The sequence below is a fragment of the Anolis carolinensis genome, chromosome 4, assembly GCF_035594765.1.
Source record: "Anolis carolinensis isolate JA03-04 chromosome 4, rAnoCar3.1.pri, whole genome shotgun sequence".
Lineage (NCBI taxonomy): Eukaryota > Metazoa > Chordata > Lepidosauria > Squamata > Dactyloidae > Anolis > Anolis carolinensis.
Window position 1 is genome coordinate 140,255,115 of NC_085844.1, and position 18,709 is coordinate 140,273,823.

Below are 18,709 nucleotides of genomic sequence, written 5' to 3' on the forward strand. Positions count from 1 at the left end.
ATAGATGCTAAGCGCCAAAGGAGTCATTTCCTCTGTAGCGGAAAGAGCTCCCCACCGGAAGTTCCCATCAAAAGCGGCTCTCCCCGCACAACTGCAACAGTTAGATTCCGCTCATGCTACCCATCCCGTCATACCTTTCTATTTTTCTATGGAGATGCACTGATAGGCTGGACAACACAAAAACAAAAAGTAGTTGCATCATCAAGGGAGCGTGCTGGGCCCATAACCCATTTGTTAGGAATCTATGAGCGGTTACAACCCTATATCCCAAAATATCAAGGCAGAAGATCCCACAATCCCTGCTTTCAACTGGATTATCTGAGTCCATACTGCCATACATTCCCGTTCAAAGCAGATAATGTGGGATTTTATTCAGCCGAGTGAAAGGGGCTTCAATGATCAGCGCCTTGAGGATACTATGAATCCCAGGATTCCATAAAGCAAAAGCTACATAATAATTTCAGTGATATTACAAAGCTGGAAGGTGCTGTGGGGATTCTCAGGGCCCTTCCACACAGCCCTATGTTCCAGAATATCAAGGCAGAAAATCCCACATTATCTGAGTGTGGACTCATATAATCCAGTTCAAAGCAGATATTGTGGGGTTTTTTTTTTTTTGCCTTGATATTCTGGGATACAGGACTGTGTGGAAGGGTGCTCAGTCTCTCGTTTCTTCCAAAGTTGAGGCCCTTCCAACACTGTCCTTATATCCTAGGATCTTATCCCAGTTGATCTGCTTAGGACTGGATTATGTGAGTCTCCACTGCTAGATAAACTGGGATAAGAAAATAATCTGGGATCAGATCCTGGGCAGTCTAGAAGGAGGCTGAGTCGAGCTTTATCCGCACTTTCCTTCCCAAATTTTGTAAAAAAAATCCCTCTTTTTTGTGTCAGGAGCGGCTTGAGAATCTGCTAGTCTCTGGTGTGAGAGAATTGGCTGTCTGCAAGGACGTCACCCAGAGGGATGTTTGATGTTTTACCATCCTGTGGGAGGCTTCTCTCATGTCCCGCATGGGGAGCTGGAGTTGACAGCGGGGAGCTCAGCCCGCTCCCCTATTTGAACCTCCGATCTTTCGGCCAGCAGTCCTGCCGGCACAAGGGCTTAACCCAATGCGATTTAGGGATCCTTGCAAAAATTCAAATTCCTCCGCTTTTGCCACTCCCGCCCCTTGGAGCCTTTTGCATGCCTGCTCTTCTTTCCCCCTGCGAGGCATTTCCCGGCCCAGGGAGAAGGTGGCAAAGGGAAAAAGAGCGAGGAGGAGGGGGAGTTGAGTGTGGGTTATCTTTGGCGGCGAGGAGGAAGGTGTGTGAGAAGAAAGGAAGGCGATTTAGCGCTTGTTGCAAGAACAAAGAAAGCACCTCCAGAGAGAAAGCAGAAGAGGAAAGCGGACCCAAACCATCCTCCTCCAGGGAGGGACGCCAACACCTGGCTTCTCCCGGCCATATGTGCATTCAGCCAAGGGCTCCCTCCCGCTCTCCCCCTCGGCCTGCCCCAAAGGCCTCCCCGGAGCCACGCCGGGCCCTGTGCCTACCTGGTGCCCGCGGCTGGCCCGGCGTCGGCGTCGGCGAGGAGGAGGCTGCTCCGGCCCATCCGCCGCGCTCTCTCTGCTCTGCGCCGCCTCGCCGCGGCCCCGCCGCCTTTATGGGCGCCACTGTTGACTTTAGCACAAAGCAAAGATTTCCCGAGCCCGCGAGTTTAAAAAAATGAATATTTTACCAAGATATCGATCAGCGTTATAAAATTCAGTGGAAAGCACAACGGGCGCGAAAAGGAGCAAAGAGAAACACCCCCCCCCCCATGCACACACGCACCTCCCGAAGTGCTAATATCTGTGCAAATTTACTGAACTCTGACGTGCCGCGTCAAGTTTGCCCTCCTGGAATTTGAAGTTAGATTTATTGTTGTTGCTATTATTGTTGAGTGTTTGCTGGTTGTGTTTATACGCCCATCGCGGGGCCTAAAGATCAAGAATATGGTTCTGACTCCAATCCTCAACCATCCTGAGGAACGGAAGCTCATCCTAGCTCAGCAGGCTTACGTTTCTGCTGGTTAGGAAGTTTCCTTCTGGCATTCTGCTATGTTTATGGTGGAATCACCCCAACTGAGGGCTGTTTTGGAGATTCCCCAACACGCTGTCTCCCCAATTCGGGACAAAAAGAGGAATCGGGCAACTCAATGGCATCCCCCCCCCCCGACCCGCATCAACTCCGCTGGCCACCCTACATGTCTCCCCCTTTAAAACCGGCCGAAGGATATCTTATCAGGCAGCTAAGTGGTTTCCAACGACCGCGGCGCAAAGGGGTAGGTTAGAGCATCCCTTTCGCTCCCCATTGTCCGCCCAATCGCCCCCATCCCGGGCCCCCATTCTGCCTCGCCGCGGGAGCCTTTTATGTGGTAATGAACACACATTTTCCGCTTTGCTTCACAACGTGTGTGTCCTCGCCGAGGACGGGATTGTGCCCCCCCCCCTTCGCATTAGTCTTTCTAACTGTTGGGGAATCTGTTAGGCTCTAAATAACCCTAAACTGAGAGATACTCTGCTATATTTACGTCGAATCACCCCAAATGAGGGTTATTTTGAGCCTAACAGCTCAGATCTCCCAAAATATCCCTAAACTGAAAGTTATTCTGTCATATTTATGGCGGAATCGCCCCAACTGAGGACTATTTTGAGCCTAACAGGTCACATTTCCAAACACAAACGTGTAGGGTTGAATTGAATCCTAGCAGAAAGTGTAAAGGAAGGATGTGGGTTCTAAAGAAAACAACACACAACACATACTTTATTTAATTTTTTAATTTCATTGACTGGGATCGAGTTAAATCAGATCAGTAGGATGTCGGATGGAGAAAATCAGATTAGAGGGCTTGTTTCGCGCTAGCTTGAGGTCTCGACAAAGGCCATCTGATTTTCTTATTGAGTTTAATAAATAATAATAATAATAATAATAATAATAATAATAATAATAATAATAATAATAATAATACATCACACAGTCCTAAACACTTGGGAAGTGTTCGACTTGTGATTTTGTGATACGAAATCCAGCATATCTATCATGTTTGCTGTGTCATACAATGTTGTTGTGTCAATAATAATAATAATAATAATAATTTATTTATATACCGCCCTATCTCCTCAAGGAACTCAGGACAGTTTCCAACCTAGCAGGAAACCTTACAACAACTTAAAACCATGCAACAACTAAACATAATACAATAATGAACATAAGTACACAAGACATAGAAATCAAACAACACAGACTTAAGAACTAAGGACAGAATACTCCATCAAAGAGCTAAAAAGAAATGACTCAGGTCACCCTCTGGTATTTGACCACTGTTTTAATACAAGGAGGAGTGGGAAAGAAACCATAAAGGAGAGGGAGAGAGAGATAAGTAGATAGGACATTGTTGCGGAATCTGAGCTGTAAGGCTCAAAATAACCCTCATTTGGGGTGATTCCACCATAAATATAGCAGCGTATCAGAAGTAAACTTCATAACCAGCAGAAACTTGTCTGTGATAACCTGGGATAAGCTTCCATTCCTTAGGATGGCTTAGGATTGATTGCAAAGTCAGAACTTTAAGTTCAAAAATATTTATTGAACAGATATTGGCATCTATCAATAAGTCTTGAGAAACCTAAACACCATATTCAAGTTAATCTCTCTGTCTCTGTCTTATAGTGTTCTGTTTTGATCAAGGCATCAGGCCTGACAATATCCTCAAATCTAAGGCCTCATTACACTACCAGACAAAATCCAGATTATCTGGGTTGCCCTGAGTTTTCTGGGCTGCATGGCCATGTTCCAGAAGCATTCTTTCCTGAGTTTTGCCTGCATCTATGGCAGGCATCCTCAGAGGTTCTGAGGTCTGTTGGAAACTATGCAAGTGGGATTTATATATCTGTGGAAGGTCCAGGGTAGGAGAAAAAAAAATCTTGTCTGTGTGAGGCAGGTGTGAATGTTGCAATTGGCCACCTTGATTAGCATTGAATAGCCTTTCAGCTTCAAGGTCTGGCTGCTTACTGCCTGGGGAAGACAGTTGGGAGGTGATTAGCTGGCCCTGATTGATTCATGTCTGGAATTCCCCTGTTTTCTGAGTGTTGTTCTTTATTTATCGTCCTGATTTTAGATTTTTTAATACTGGTAGCCAGATTTTGTTCATTTTCATGGTTTTCTCCTTTCTGTTGAAATTGTAGATTTCGATGTCTTCTCTGTGTAGTCTGACATGGTGGTTGTTAGAGTGGTCCAGCAGTTTTGTGTTCTCAAACAATATGCTGTGTCCAGGTTGGTCCATCAAGTGCTCTGCTATGGCTGACTTCTCTGGCTGAGTTAGTCTGTAGTGCCTTTCATGTTTCTTGATTCGTGTCTGGGCAATGCTGCCTTTGGTGGTTCCTCATATAGTAAATGTAGACTCGTATAATCCAGTTCAAAGCATATAATACAGTGTAGATGGGGCCTAAGTCTTGGTCTCTTACATTCATTAACTTCCAATTTTCCTAAGATTATAGGGAAAATGGATAAAGCAAATCCTCACATAAAGGTTCAAAATCTGGATCTCAAACCATTGTTCTCTTTGAACCTTTCTTTGTCTTCTATGCTACTGCCATACAACAGATGGGGAAATTGTGACTGCCCAGAGCTTGCCCTCTTTGCCCAGTGCTTAATGGGCAAAGATAATTACAGTTAGGAAGTGGGCGTTGAGCAGTGAGTATGGCACACTAATCTGGCCGCATTACTGAGTCTTGACATACTGAATTCTACTCCTGCCACCATCAGCTCTTCTAATAAATAGGAGTAGAACAATTCTGGCCTGTATGTCACCAACAGGATTTCAGTGTTTGTATGGTGTTTTCTCCCAATTCTCTGTCTTGAGTCAGCCACCTCCTTGGCCTAGTGGTGTGGTCTGCATTTATGAGCTTGGTGTATGTGTGTGTGTGTGTTTAAAGGAAATGATTTCCCACAGTTCTCTGTCCATGGTCCCAACCTTTGGTTTAGGTCAGTGGCTCTCAACCTAGGGTCCCCATATCTTTTTGGCCTTCAACTCCCAGAAATCCTAACAGCTGGTAAACTGGCTGGGATTTCTGGGAGTTGTAGGCCAAAAACATATGGCCTACACTGGTTTAGGTCTACATTTACTCAAAGCAAGAAGTGGTGGCCCACATGTCCGAGTTAGTTCTTCAACAGTGTTATTTAGCTGTAAAACTTTCAGTCCACACAACTGGAAACCAGGTTAAAGACAATTAGTAGATATATCTGATTCAGAGGACACTAACTAGAATTTAAAATGGGCTCCCTGTGTCTGAAGTCTGGCAGGCCCCAGGAGCATTGGGTTACAACTCCTATCTTCCTCAGCCAAGCAACCTGAGGCTGAGGATCATGAGCCAAATGAAGACAGGTGAAGTCCCAGCAACCTGTGGCCTTCTAGCTGCCTCAGACTTCAACTCCCAGCTGTCCCTCCACACCAGACCACTGTGGGAAATGTCTACCCTAATAGATGTGGGGTCAAAGGTTGACCAAACATGGGAATCCTGGCTGTTTTATTTGCAAGTAAGTTATATGGAATTTGGAGAGCCTTATTCCCAGCTCATAGGATTGCACAACAAGGTAGAAATCAAGTCAGATCAGGCCTCTTTGCCTATACAGGCCTGAGGGAATATTCGGTTTAATGCTTTGAGTGTTGGATCAGGGCTCTAGAGAACAGGGTTCAAAGTGAAACCTTGGGCAAGCCACACTCTCTCAGCCTTGGCGGAAGGTAATGGCACAGGCAACCCATCTCCCATAGGTCAGTCCTAGCTCACCATAAGTCAGAAAGGGCTTGAATGAATATGCACAACAAAGAATGATCAGACTGCCCGCATGTACAATACAGTACTGTTGAATTCAGTTTTGAACTTCTAAGTAGATGTACAAAATATTGCACTATTAGAAGGGAATGAAGGGTAATTGAATGGAATGAATCTTTTCTAACCCCATTGCCTAAGGAAGCTTTGGATAAGTGCCTAAGGCCATTAAATGAAACTATGGTCAGTGTAGACTCATATAACAAGGTTCAGTGCAATTAAACTGCACTATATGAGTCTACACTGCCCATATATGGCCAGTTTGTTCTTAAGTTGAATATGTATGTAAGTCAGAAGATGTACTTTTTAAATTTAACTCTAGCCATATGTGTGTGTGTGTGTGTGTGTGTTTTGCTTTGTACTTGTATTTTGCATGTTACACCTTGAGTGTTCTGTGAGCTGCCCCAATTCCTCTGGGAGATGGTGGGGTGTGTGTGTGTGTGTGACCTAGCAAAGGGTTAACATCACTGTGGTGTTTGTTTTGCTGTCTGTGCCCCTGTTCAGAATATTTCACCTCACTTTCTGTCCCTGTGAGAATTGGATTTTGACAAATTTGGCTTGTTGTGGAAACAAGGATTTGTGATAAATCCTCAGTGGAGACACCTTTTCCCCATGATAACTATTCCAGGAGTAGATTTCCCTTGTTGTTGTCTCACCCCCATTCTTTACTATGAGTGATTTGTAACTTGGGGACTGCCTGTACTGCATTTTCAGATTACATTATATGGCAGTGTAGATGGGGCCAGAAATAAAGCAAATCCGGATGCTTTAAAGCTTCAGTCCTGACCAAGCTTACCTGGAAGCAGAGGCCTAGTGGAAGCAGGGCTGGAAGGGTCAAGGGGCTTTAGGACCAGCAGGAAGGAGGATGTTTTCAGACTTCTTTTAAGAGCTGGAAGAAGGTATCCTCGAGAAGGTGTTATTATGAGTAGTCTCTAGTGCAATGGTATTTCGGTCTGGAATAGGCAGTTGGGACTCGGTTTAAAACAAACAGAGACTGAGCAGCAGAGATGCCTGTATTTATTAATATAAACCCATAGGTTGGGCTTCCACACAGCCATATAACCCAGAACATCAAGGTAGAATAACCCACAATATCTGCTTTGAACTGGATTATCTGAGTCCACACAAACATATATCCCAGTTCAAAGCAGATAATGTGGGATATTATTCAGTTGTGTGGAAGGATTAAAAAACCAAACCGAAGTAATTAATGCAAAAGAAAAAAAGATCAGGCAATGACAACTAAGTTTAGATAGGCACTTATAGCCGGTGCTGTGTGGGGAGAGGTACATAATGTAGTTGTTTGGAAACTCCAAAAACCTGCAGAGACTTTGCCGGAAATCTACATGGGCCTAGCTGGGCTTCCTACTGGATTTTATATTTTCGTGAATTATTTTTTACATTCTTGATTTCTAAGATTCATATTGACTTTTCCATGCAAAATATCATACTGTCAATAAATAAAAACTTGGCTAAGACAGTTCCGAGTTTCATTTTCATCAAGGAACATATTATTAGACAGTGGCCTGAGGCCAAGTCACTGTCTAATAATAATAATAATAATAATAATAATAATAATAATAATAATAATAATAATAATAATTATTATTATTATTATTAAAGTATTGGAAAATGAGCACGCAAAGATACTGTGGGACTTCCGAATCCAGACTGACAAAGTTCTGGAACACAACACACCAGACATCACAGTTGTGGAAAAGAACAAGGTTTGGATCATTGATGTTGCCATCCCAGGTGACACTCGCATTGACGAAAAACAACAGGAAAAACTCAGCCGCTATCAGGACCTCAAGATTGAACTGCAAAGACTCTGGCAGAAACCAGTGCAGGTGGTCCCGGTGGTGATGGGCACACTGGGTGCCGTGCCGAAAGATCTCAGCAGGCATTTGGAAACAATAGGCATTGACAAAATTACGATCTGCCAACTGCAAAAAGCCACCCTGCTGGGATCTGCACGCATCATCCGAAAATACATCACACAGTCCTAGACACTTGGGAAGTGTTCGACTTGTGATTTTGTGAAACGAAACCCAGCATATCTATCTTGTTTGCTGTGTCATACAACGTCGTTGTGTCAATAATAATAATAATAACAACAACAACAACAACAACAACAACAACACACCCTCGTATTGTGATAACCCGTTTTACTGGATGCATGAATGATTGTGGGCCCTTCTACACAGCCATATAACCCAGAATATCAAGGCAGAAAATCCCACAATTATCTGCTTTGAACTGGGTTATCTGAGTCCACACTGCCATATATCCCAGTTCAAAGCAGAAAATGTGGGATTTTATTCATCTGTGTGGAAGGGGCCTGACAGAATGAGAAGGAAGCCCGTGGAGCTCCAGAAGCCTCCTTCTAATGATGCTGAATATTTTGAAGGCGAGAAACACAAGCTGTAATATCTTCAAGTCTCTCTCTAGGTCTCTAAAATTCATCCAGTTTAAAAATGCCTAAAGCTGCTCTTTAAGGCTTGATCCCAAGCAAATGTAGGAAGGAATTAGTTGATTCAGCAGGATTTGCAGGGCTAGTCCTGGTTAGCACTTGGATGGGAGGCCTCCAAGGAATACCAGGCGCTCCTTCGAAAAATTTGGCTTGTTGTGGAATCAAGGATTGGTGATAACGCCTTTTTCCCCATGATAACTCTTTCATGAGTGATTTTCCCTTCTCGTAAGATCACTACATAGAAGATTTAGCATTTGAACTATGTCGAATCCGTGAGACAGGGTGAGCTCCCATCTGTCAGCTCTAGCTTGCGGAGACATGAGAGAAGCCTCCCAGCAGGATGGGGTAACGTCTCTGTAGACGGCCAATTTTCTCACACCAGAAGCGACTGGTAGTATGTTCTCAAGTCTCTTCTGACACGATTTTTTCAAACTCCTCCATTCCTAGTCTACACATTTACTTAGCCATCCGGATAGTGATGTTTCCCACCCAAGTGAAGGGAAAAATATATTGAGTGTGTGTTGCTCGGGAGTAAAGTTCGGCTCACATGTGAAAGAAAATCTCATTGACAAAGGTGAAACTTTCTGCACTTACAATAACTGTAGGAGGTCCTGATAAAACACAGAGATATATTACACAGCAAAAGAAACAAACACAGCAAAGCAAACAAAAACTCTTGGTGTCTTGTTTTCGGGTCTATTCCTGGATATTTGGGGCACTGATTGAGAACATTGCATTGGATAAACCGCATCCGCTCTAGTTTCTTAGATACGGTTTTCTATAGGGCGCAGATGGCGACTGCTGGACGGCATATGTTCTGTATCTCAAAAGCTAGAGTTGATAGGGGGGAAATAGTGCCATTAGAAGCAGGTCTAACATTTGGGCATCAGTGTTATACATCTTTTATCTCTTGTCCATCCTTGAGACCCGCAGCAGTTAATTCAACGTGAGGAGATGCAGCTTCAAACCATGTATTTCTAGGAAGTTTGTGCTACACAGGGTTTCTCCTTTTCCCCTCGCCATAAGGAAAACAATCTGGTACGGACCTCACTAGTATTTAATCTTTTCATTATGTACTAGACGGAAACTGATCGAAATAATGAAACTGGGTTACTGTGAGTTTCCCGGGCTGTATGGCCATGTTCCAGAAGCATTCTTTCCTGACGTTAAGCCTGCATCTTTGGCAGGCATCCTCAGAGGTTGTGAGGTCTGTTGGAAACTAGGCAATTGAGATTTATATCTGTGGAAGGTCCAGGATGGGAGAAAGAACTCTTGTCTGTTTGAGGCTGGAGTGAATGCTTCAGTTGGCCACCTTGATTAGCATTGAATAGTCTTTCAGCTTCAATATCTGGCTGCTTACTCCCTGGAGGAATCCTTTGTTGGGAGCTGCTAGCTTGCCCTGATTGTTTCGTGTCTGGAATTCCGGAATTCCGCTGTTTCTAGAGTGTTTTTCTTTATTTACTGTCCTGCTTTTAGAGTTTTTTAAATACTGGTAGCCAGATTTTGTTAATTTTCATAGTTTCCTCCTTTCTATTAAAATTGTCCACATGCTTCTGGATTTCAATGAAACAAAGGATTCACCCAGGCAGGAATCAGCCAGGCTTTGAAGCTGCAAGGCTTTTCAATGTTAATCAAGGGGATTAATTTACTGTCCGGATTTTCTATGAGAAAGATTAAAATAAAAAATATCTGGCTACCAGTATTTACAAAAACTCTAAAATCAGGACAGTAAATAAAGAACAAAACTCTGAAATAAGAGAAATTCCAGACATAAATCAATCAGGGCCAGCTAACACTTCCCAAAAAAGGATTACCCCAGGCAGGAAGCAGCCAGACCTTGAGACGGAAAGGCTATTCAATGCTAATCAAGGTAACCAATCGAAACATTCACACCAGGACAGCTAACACCTCCCAAAAAAGGATTCCTACAGGCAGGAAACAGCCAGACCTTGAAGTTGCAGGCTATTCAATGCTAATCAAGGTGGCCAATTGAAACATTCACACCTGCCTCCAGCAGACAAGAGTTCTTTCTCCCACCCTGGACCTTCCGCAGATATATAAACTTCACTTGCCTACTTTCCATTAGACCTCACAACCTCTGAGGATGCCTGCCATAGATGTGGGCAAAATGTCAAGAGAGAATGCTTCTGGAACATGGCCATACAGCCCGGAAAACTCGCAGCAACGGCAATGAAAGAAAGCCTTCGACAACAAAAGCATGAAATCCTAACATTCCTAGGAACGGATTTTAAAAATAATAAGAATAACAATAATGGAGAAGGGAATCTCCAACAGCATTTTAATATAGGATCGTGGGGGGTTTGGTGGGTCGTTACCAGAATACAGGTTCAAAAGCCATAAATAAAGCGTACAGAAACGATAAATTAATTCGATCCGAGAGTCGTTTTTCCCTTTCCCGGCCACATCAAACCCTTCGTGGGTGGAAATAACAATAACCTCAAAGTCCTTCATTTCTCTCGTTCTCTCTCTCTCTTCCCCCACGACTTCGCAAGACTACAGCCTTTCTTTGATCCTCAGTTTCCAAATCTAGCATGGATTCACACACACACGCACACATACCTGCACGCACACGCACTCAATTCGCCCTCACTGCCACACACCCCAAAAATAGATATGTGTATATATATACTTATAAGAACTCCCTGCGACTGAAAGGAAAGAAAAAACGTACAAGGAATCGCGTAAAGGAAAGAAACCTCGAAGAAAATCCGAAAACTGGGGGAGACGAAGATCCTCGGGAGGAGGATTCTCTTTTCCCCCAATCTTTCCCCCTCCAAGTCAAGGAGAAAGAAGAGCCACAAGAGAGGGCTTGGAAAGTTACAGAACAGCAAACATGGACTCGACGTGGTGGTCAAGATGCCAACGTTTATAGTGTTTTTCCCCCTCTCCGTTTGTCTGTCTTGTTCTAGAAACTTTTTTCCCCCACAAAAGTTTTTTTTCCCCCAGTCCTCTGGACTTGGAGTGTGTGTGGACGTGTTTTTTTGTTTTGGGTGGGTGGGGAAATGGGTCGCTCTCTGGGCCCCAAGTTCCTTCCCTCCCAGCAAAGTCTTGGTTGGAGGAGAAAGAAAAGGGAGCCCACGCGTGTCCGTGTCCTGCGAGCAGGCCCACGCGTGTCTATGTCCCCGCGTGGAAAAGAGGTCGATCAGTGGACAAGGGAAGGGAAAGGAGGGAGCCGCCTCTTTAGGACGAGTTCATGATGGGCCTGGCGTAGACCCCTTGGTAGTAGGCGGCGTCGGGCCCCAAGGGCGAGGCCTCGAGGGCGCTTTTGTTCGTGACGGGGCCCATGCCCAGGCTGCCGGCCACGGGCGAGCCGTAGCTGGTGTAGTGCATGACTTGCTCGTAGGCCTTGAGGTCCATTTTGTGGTGGGGCACGTGCTGGTGCGGGTGCGCGTGGGGGTGCTGGTGCGCGTGGGGGTGCGCGTGGGCGTGGGGCACGTGCTGCTGCTGCTGCTCGGGCGAGGACATCAGGTTGGTGATGGAGAAGGGGTGGTTGAAGGCGTAGTGGTGCTCGGCCTTGAGGTGGGCCTCGTGGGAGAGCCCGGCGTGGTGCTGGGCCAGCATGTGCTGCTGCTGCTGTTGCTGCTGCTGGGCGGGCGACGGGGACGGCTCCGGGTGGCCTTTGAGCTCGCCCAGGCCGCGCTTGTGCTCCTGACAGGGCGAGGCGCTGGCGTGGGGCGACTCCGGGGTGCCGTTGGCCTCCTGCGGGGCGGACTGAGCCGGGGGCTTCTTCCCGTGTCCCCCGGAGGACGACGACGAAGCCGCCGGGGAGCCGCTCTGCTGCTGCTGCTGTTGCTTGGAACCGGGCGGCTTGTCGCACTTGAAGCGCTTCTGCCTCCGGAGGTAGCACCCGTTCTCAAACATGTTCCCGGAGTCCGGGTGGAGGGTCCAGAAGGAGCCTTTCCCGGGCTTGTCTGGCGAGCGGGGCACCTTGAGGAAGCAGTCGTTGAAGGAGAGCGAGTGCCGGATGGAGTTCTGCCAGCGCTGCTGGTTCTGCCGGTAGAAGGGGAAGAGGTCCATGATCCACTGGTAGATCTCGCTCAGCGTCAGCATCTTGTTAGGCGACTGCTGGATGGCCATCGTGATGAGAGAGATGTACGAGTAGGGCGGCTTGGCGTGCGTGTAGCTCCGGCGGTAGCTCTTGGCGTCGCGGGCCCGGGACAGGCCCACTCCCACGGGGCCCTGTCCTCCGCCTCCGCCTCCGCCGCCGCCGTAAGGGCCCCCGCCGCCGCCCACGGGACTCAGGGCCGAATAGGCGCCCATGGAGCCCGCCCCGGCGCCCAGAGGGCTCAGGCCGGAGGGGCTGAGGTGGGCCGCCATGCCAGCCATGCCCCCCGCGCCCGGGGACAGGCTCATGCCCCCCGCGTAGGCCATGCCCATGGAGGAGCCGCCCGAGGCTGCCGCCGCTGCCATGTTGCCCGCCGCCATGCCCATGTAGCTGTTCATGCCCAGGCCGGCGTTCATGCTGGAGTAGCCCTGCAAGGGAGACAAAAGAGACGGGGAGGAAGCAAGAAAGGGGTGGTTAGCGTGGCAGGCACCGGAAAGGACAAAGGCCCCGATTCAAGTTCCCCAGCAGGCCCCCCAAGGCTTGGCTGTGGAACCCTCCAACCCACCAAGGAAGTCAACCTGGACATTCCACAGGTGTATATGTATGTATGTGTGTGTATGTATGTGTGTGTGTGTGTATAGACTCCACTCGCTTGACTAGCATCAGAACCTCTGAAGATTTCAGCCACAGATGCAGGGGAAAATGCTGCTAGAACATGGCCATCAGGGCCATAGCCAGAAAAAAAAATTCGGGCGCAGGGGATTGAAACTTTTTTTAGTGAAACATGAAGAGTAGTTCCATAACGCAAAATAACTTAGAAATCAGGCTCCATCGATAAACTTCAGTGGCCACTCATGGTCATGAGTAAACCCGTTTTAAAAAAAACTGATTTTTTTCGGGGAGGGGGGAGGTTGAACCCCTAATCTCGCCCCCTTGGCTACAGCCCTGTCCACAGGTATATATACTCCACTCGCTTGACTACCATCAGGGCCTCTGAAGATGCCAGCCACAGATGCAGGAGAAAATGCTACTAGAGCAGGGCCATACAGCCCGGAAACCACAGAATACCCCAACCTGAATAAAATTCCACTCCCTCCAGGCATAAATGCCTACACTTGCCTGGGGGCCCTTCTACACTGCCATATAAAATCCTGATCATCTGCTTTGAACTGGATTATGTGGCAGTGTAGACTCATATAATCCAGTTCAAAGCTATTGGAAAATAACTGCACCCAGTTTCTGGACAGATATCACTTCGGATTTTTTTTTTTGCAGTTTCTCAAGTCGCTCCTGACACGAAAAAAAATATCTGAAATAAATGGCAATCATAACCTTATTGAAAAGTTAAAAAATGATGTCCCATCCCTTTGGCAAATGTGTATCTCCGTGAACATGCGGAGACCACCTTTTGAAAACCACTAGTCAAGAAAACCATGACTTTGTTAGAAGTCAACTCTTTGAACAAGTGATATTAATGTAATGGCATACAAGTAACTCAGTTGTTAAACTGAAGAACCACGTCTTTCCAATTCCAAAGACAAAGACATGCCACTACTAACTATATATATATACACACACACACACACACACACACACACAGGCAGCGCATACAGGTTAGCAAATATATACATTAACAAATAAATAGTGTAGGCTTGGGAGGTTGCTGTTTCCAAGAAAAGCAGATAATGTGGATCATCTGGTTTGATAATCTGGATTGTAGGGCAGTGTAAAAGGGGCCTGGATCGGGTCCATGGATCCCCAAACCCGCCTGGTTCTACACTGGCCATTGGAAGCCTGTCCACAGCTTCCACTCAGGACCCTTTTTCCATCCGAGAATAAAAGCATGGGAAAAGTTTAATAAACTGCAAAAACTTGTGCTTTTGGTGGTCATCCTGCAGCACATCTTGAGATTATCTCAACCAATTCAGCCTAGTTTGGGGCAGCCACAAACGGGAAGTTTCTGGAGTAGAACAACTGCTTTCCAAGTAAGTACCCGCACATACAGCACAATGAAACAGGAAACAACACCCTCAAAGCAGGAACAAAACATTTTGCAAATTTTGTGGCATAGTGATACTAATCAGCATTCGCAAGGCTTGCTTAAACAGCCCGATTTTCCATTTTGTGAAGCACAGCTGAAGCATTTTCTGCAGCGGTCCTCTACAAAGCCTGCACGTCCCATTGGTGTATATGGGTGGCATTCATAAATCCTTTTCCTTTGCCAAATTTTGGGTGACCCCAACACTGAGCGAAGGGGATTGGGAAACCCTGTCAAAGCACAAAGATCCCAAAGGCTTGGTTGAGGAGCGCAATGGAAATTGTCAAAACCACTGGAGAATAACTCTGGCTGGACCTAGAGTTACCATATAATTCAGATGATCAAAACAGATAATCGACTCCATGCTTCCATATAATCCAGTTCCAAAACAGATAATCTGGATTTTATATGGCAGTGTAGAAGGGGACTCTATCTTTCTCCATAAAAGACAAAACGTGCTTGGATCGTGTCCATGGTTGGCTCCCGGGTCCGCAAAGGCACCTAACTGAGGCTGGTTCTCCATTGGCCAATAATGTAATTTGAACTGCATTAATATGGTCAAGACAGACCCATATATACTACAGTTCAAACAGCATCATATGGATCTATCCTGACCATTGGAGCCCCCGACGGCACAATGGGTTAAACTCTTGTGCCTGCAGGACTGCTGACCGACCGAATCCAGGGAGTGGGGTGAGCTCCTATCTGTCAGCTCCAGCTCCCCATGCGAGGACAGGAGAGAAGCCTCCCGCAGTTAGACAATGTCTTTGCAGAATTCTTTCACACCAGAAGCGACTTGCAGTTTCTCAAGTCGCTCCTGACACACACACACACACAAAACTAAAACCCTGACCATTTAATGTTTTTCAGACTACATTATTGACCAGGGTAGAATCTGCCTAAGGACGGATCTACACTGCCATATAATGCAGTTCCAGAATGCAGATTAACCGCATTGAACGGGATTATCCACAGCTACACTGCCATAGAATCCAGTTCAATGGATGCATTCTGAAACGGCATTATATGGCAGGGTCCCATCCAGCCAGCGAAAAAAGAATGAAAGAATAGGACCTGGGTGTTAATCCCACCTAAGTGCCTGGGCGATCGCATTCCAGCTCTCCCATTTTAATAGCTGGGGGAGTTTTTAATCTCTGTTCTTTTATACGGGAGGTCGCCTATTAAATGCTTAGTATTGGGAGGGCGGGGGGGGGGGGTAAAGGAATCAGGTGGAAACACAAAAAGCTGATTTATAGGTTTCGGGGGAAAGTGAGGTTAAGATCCCAAATCTACCCCGAAAGCCTAAACAGGTTGACTGGGAAGGAAGCACGCAATGTGAAGGCTTTCGCGGCCGGAATCAGTGGGTTGCTGTGAGTTTTCCAGACTGTATGGCCATGTTCCAAAGCATTCTCCCCTGACGTTTCGGCAGGCATCCTCAGAGGTTGTGAGGTCTGTTGGAAACTAGTCAAGTGGGGTTTATATATTTGTGAAAAGTCCAGGTTGGGAGAAAGAACTCTTGTCTGTTGGAGGCACTGAATAGTCTTTAAGCTTCAAGGCTTGGCTGCTTCTTGCCTGGGGGAATCCTTTGTTGGGAGGTGTTAGCTGGCCCTGATTGATTCATGTCTGGAATTCCTGTTTTCTGAGTGTTATTTATTTACTATCCTGATTGTAGAGTTTTTAAATACCGTTAGCCAGATTTTGCTCATTTTCATGGTTTCCTCCTTTTTGTTGAAATTATCCACATGCTTTTCTGTGTAGTCTGACATAGTAGTGGTTACAGTGGTCCAGCATTTCTGTGTTCTCAAATAATATGCCGTGTTGATTCACCAAGTGTTCTGCTATTGCTGGCTACTCTGGTTGAGTTAGTCTGCAGTGCCTTTCATGTTGCTTGACACTCAGACAGGAGTTCTTTCTCCCAACCTGGACTTTCCACAGATATATAAAACTCACTTGCCTAGTTTCCAAGTTACCTCACAATCTCCGAGAATGCCTGCCATAGATGAGGGCGAAACGTCAGGAAAGAATGCTTCTGGAACTTGGCCATACAGCCCGGAAAACTCACAGCAATCCAGTGATTCGGGCTATGGATGCCTTCGGCAACACATTGAGCATCTGAGGACCCTTCCCCACAGCCCTGTTTCCCAGAATACAGAATACATGTGGCAGAAAATCGTACATTATCTCAGTGTGGACTCAGATAACCCAATTCAAAGTAGATATTGTGGGATTTTCTGCCTTGATATTCTGGGATATAGGGCTGTGTGGAAGGGCCCTGAGGACCCTTCTACACACAGCCCACAATATCTGCTTTGAACTGGGTTATCTGAGTCCATACTGCCATATATTCCAGTCTAAAGCAGAAAATGTGGGATTTTGTTCAGCTGTGTGGAAAGGCTCTGAGACCAATGGGACCTCTTCTCCCTGTAAATGTGTTTAGCACTGCAAAAGGAAACGAAAGCCGCAGGTTTCCAGCTGGCTTTGGGAGGCTAGTCTTCCTAAGCGTGTTATGTTAGCGTTGCCACAGCAAGCCGGATCTATAAAAGACCGCAAGTTGCCTTCCGATGTGTTGTTTCTATCCACTGGTTTGGAGGCTTGGATCTCAAACAGAAGCCGAATCCACGCTGTGGACCCGGGAGCCCGAAGTGGCGTGAAACTTTTCGGCCAGGATGTTTAAAATCTAGGATTTCGAGCAAAAGTCCCCGCGCCTTCCAGTGTTCCTTGGAGCAGGAAAAAGTTCGGGCAAAGACTTCAGGTGGAAGGTTTTTTTTTCCTCTCCACATGATGGAATGGTGTTCCCTTTCCACCTTGATCACTTCCCCACTCGAGGTTGAAACGCCTTCGTCGTCCCCCCGCTTTCCCCGTTTCCTTCTACCTCCCCCCATGCCCTTCCTCCCCCCCCCCCCCCAACCCAAACCCAACCTCTCTCTGCCAAACACAACTTTGTTAGGATAGCGCGGCTAGGCATGGCAAAAGGATTTGGAGGCTTCGCAAGTCAATATTTGATCACAAAGTTAATATTATCTCAAGGCTAACACCGCAGTTGTATAAAAAGCGGGCGAGGGAGAGCGGCGGCGAGGGAGTCCTCTGTTTTTTTTCCGCAGGAGGAGGCGGCTTGGGGATTGGGTGGGGGACCCACACACAAACAGAGGCAGGCAGAGAGAGAGAGAGAGAGAGAGAGACCCACACACACAGAGAGAGGCACATCCGCGCGCAAACAAGACCCGCGTTGCCATTTACCTCGGGCTCGGCGTAGTAGTTGCTCCACTCCGCGTGCTCGTGTCCTTCCATTTTCACGACTCCCAGCATACTGGAAGCGGAGTGCATGGCAGTTTAAAATTTAACAGCCACAACAAGCGGCGACGGAGGGGGAGACAGAGAGAGAAAGAGAGAGAGAGAGCGCCACCAAAAAAAAAGAGGGAGGGAGAGGGAGGAAAACAGCCCCCTCGGCAGCCCTCCCTCCTTGCCTCCCTCCCTCTTTCCCCCCTCCCTCTCTCCCTCCTCCCTCCCTCGATCTGGTTCGCTCAGCTTTAGGGTTTCTCCCTGCTGGCGATTTCGGCGCCTGCTGCTGCTGCTTCGGCTACTGCTTGGGTGGGTTTCGCCGGGAAGAGTCGCCCGGAGCCGAAGGCAAGGCAAGGAGGAGGAGGAGGGGGAGGGAGGAGGAGGAAGAAGAAGAGGAGGAGGAGGAGGAGGAGGAGGAACCCAAGTGCAGCAGTGACGTGGGCGCCGGAGGGATATAGCGGCCGGCGGCCAAGCGAGCTTCCAATCCCCAGGTCCTCACCCAGCCATTTGAATAGGAAGCGCAGCAACTCCCCGCCTCGGGATTCCCTCGCCTCCCTGCCTCCCCTCTTCCCCTGACCTACTATCTCACTCGCAATGTGTCCCCCTGATGGTGGCATTTCACCCAGAAGCACACCCCCCCCGGTGTGGCCCTCAGGTGCTGGACTAAAACCCCTGCATTCCTCGTCATTAGAACCAATTGTCACTGACACCAGAAGCCAATTCTCTCACGCCAGAAGCGACTTGCAGTTTCTCAAGTAGCTCCTAACACGAAAAATAGCCTAGAACTCATGGGAATTGGGGTACAGTTGGGATATTCGTCGGTGTTGTAAAAAGTGCCTCCAAGGGCCCTTCCACACAGTACTATATGACAGAAAATCCCACATTATCTGCTTTGAACTGGAATATATGGCAGTGCGGACTCAGATAACCCAGTTCAAAGCAGATATTGTGGGATTTCCTGCCTTCATATTCTGGGATATCGGCTTATGCGGAGGGGCTCCAGG

General features: G+C 47.1%; 1 protein-coding gene across 1 annotated transcript; it reads right to left on the reverse strand.

The window, feature by feature from the left end:
* Positions 1–10,597: 10,597 nt before the first annotated feature.
* foxa2 (forkhead box A2) lies at positions 10,598–18,056 on the reverse strand. The gene is made up of 2 exons (XM_016993096.2): positions 17,664–18,056; positions 10,598–12,816 (listed from the first exon to the last, which is right to left on the reverse strand). Exons 1-2 carry the CDS (start codon positions 17,748–17,750, stop codon positions 11,524–11,526), a joined length of 1,380 nt encoding a protein of 459 aa, XP_016848585.2. The 5' UTR covers positions 17,751–18,056; the 3' UTR covers positions 10,598–11,523.
* Between the last annotated feature and the right edge of the window lie 653 nt (positions 18,057–18,709).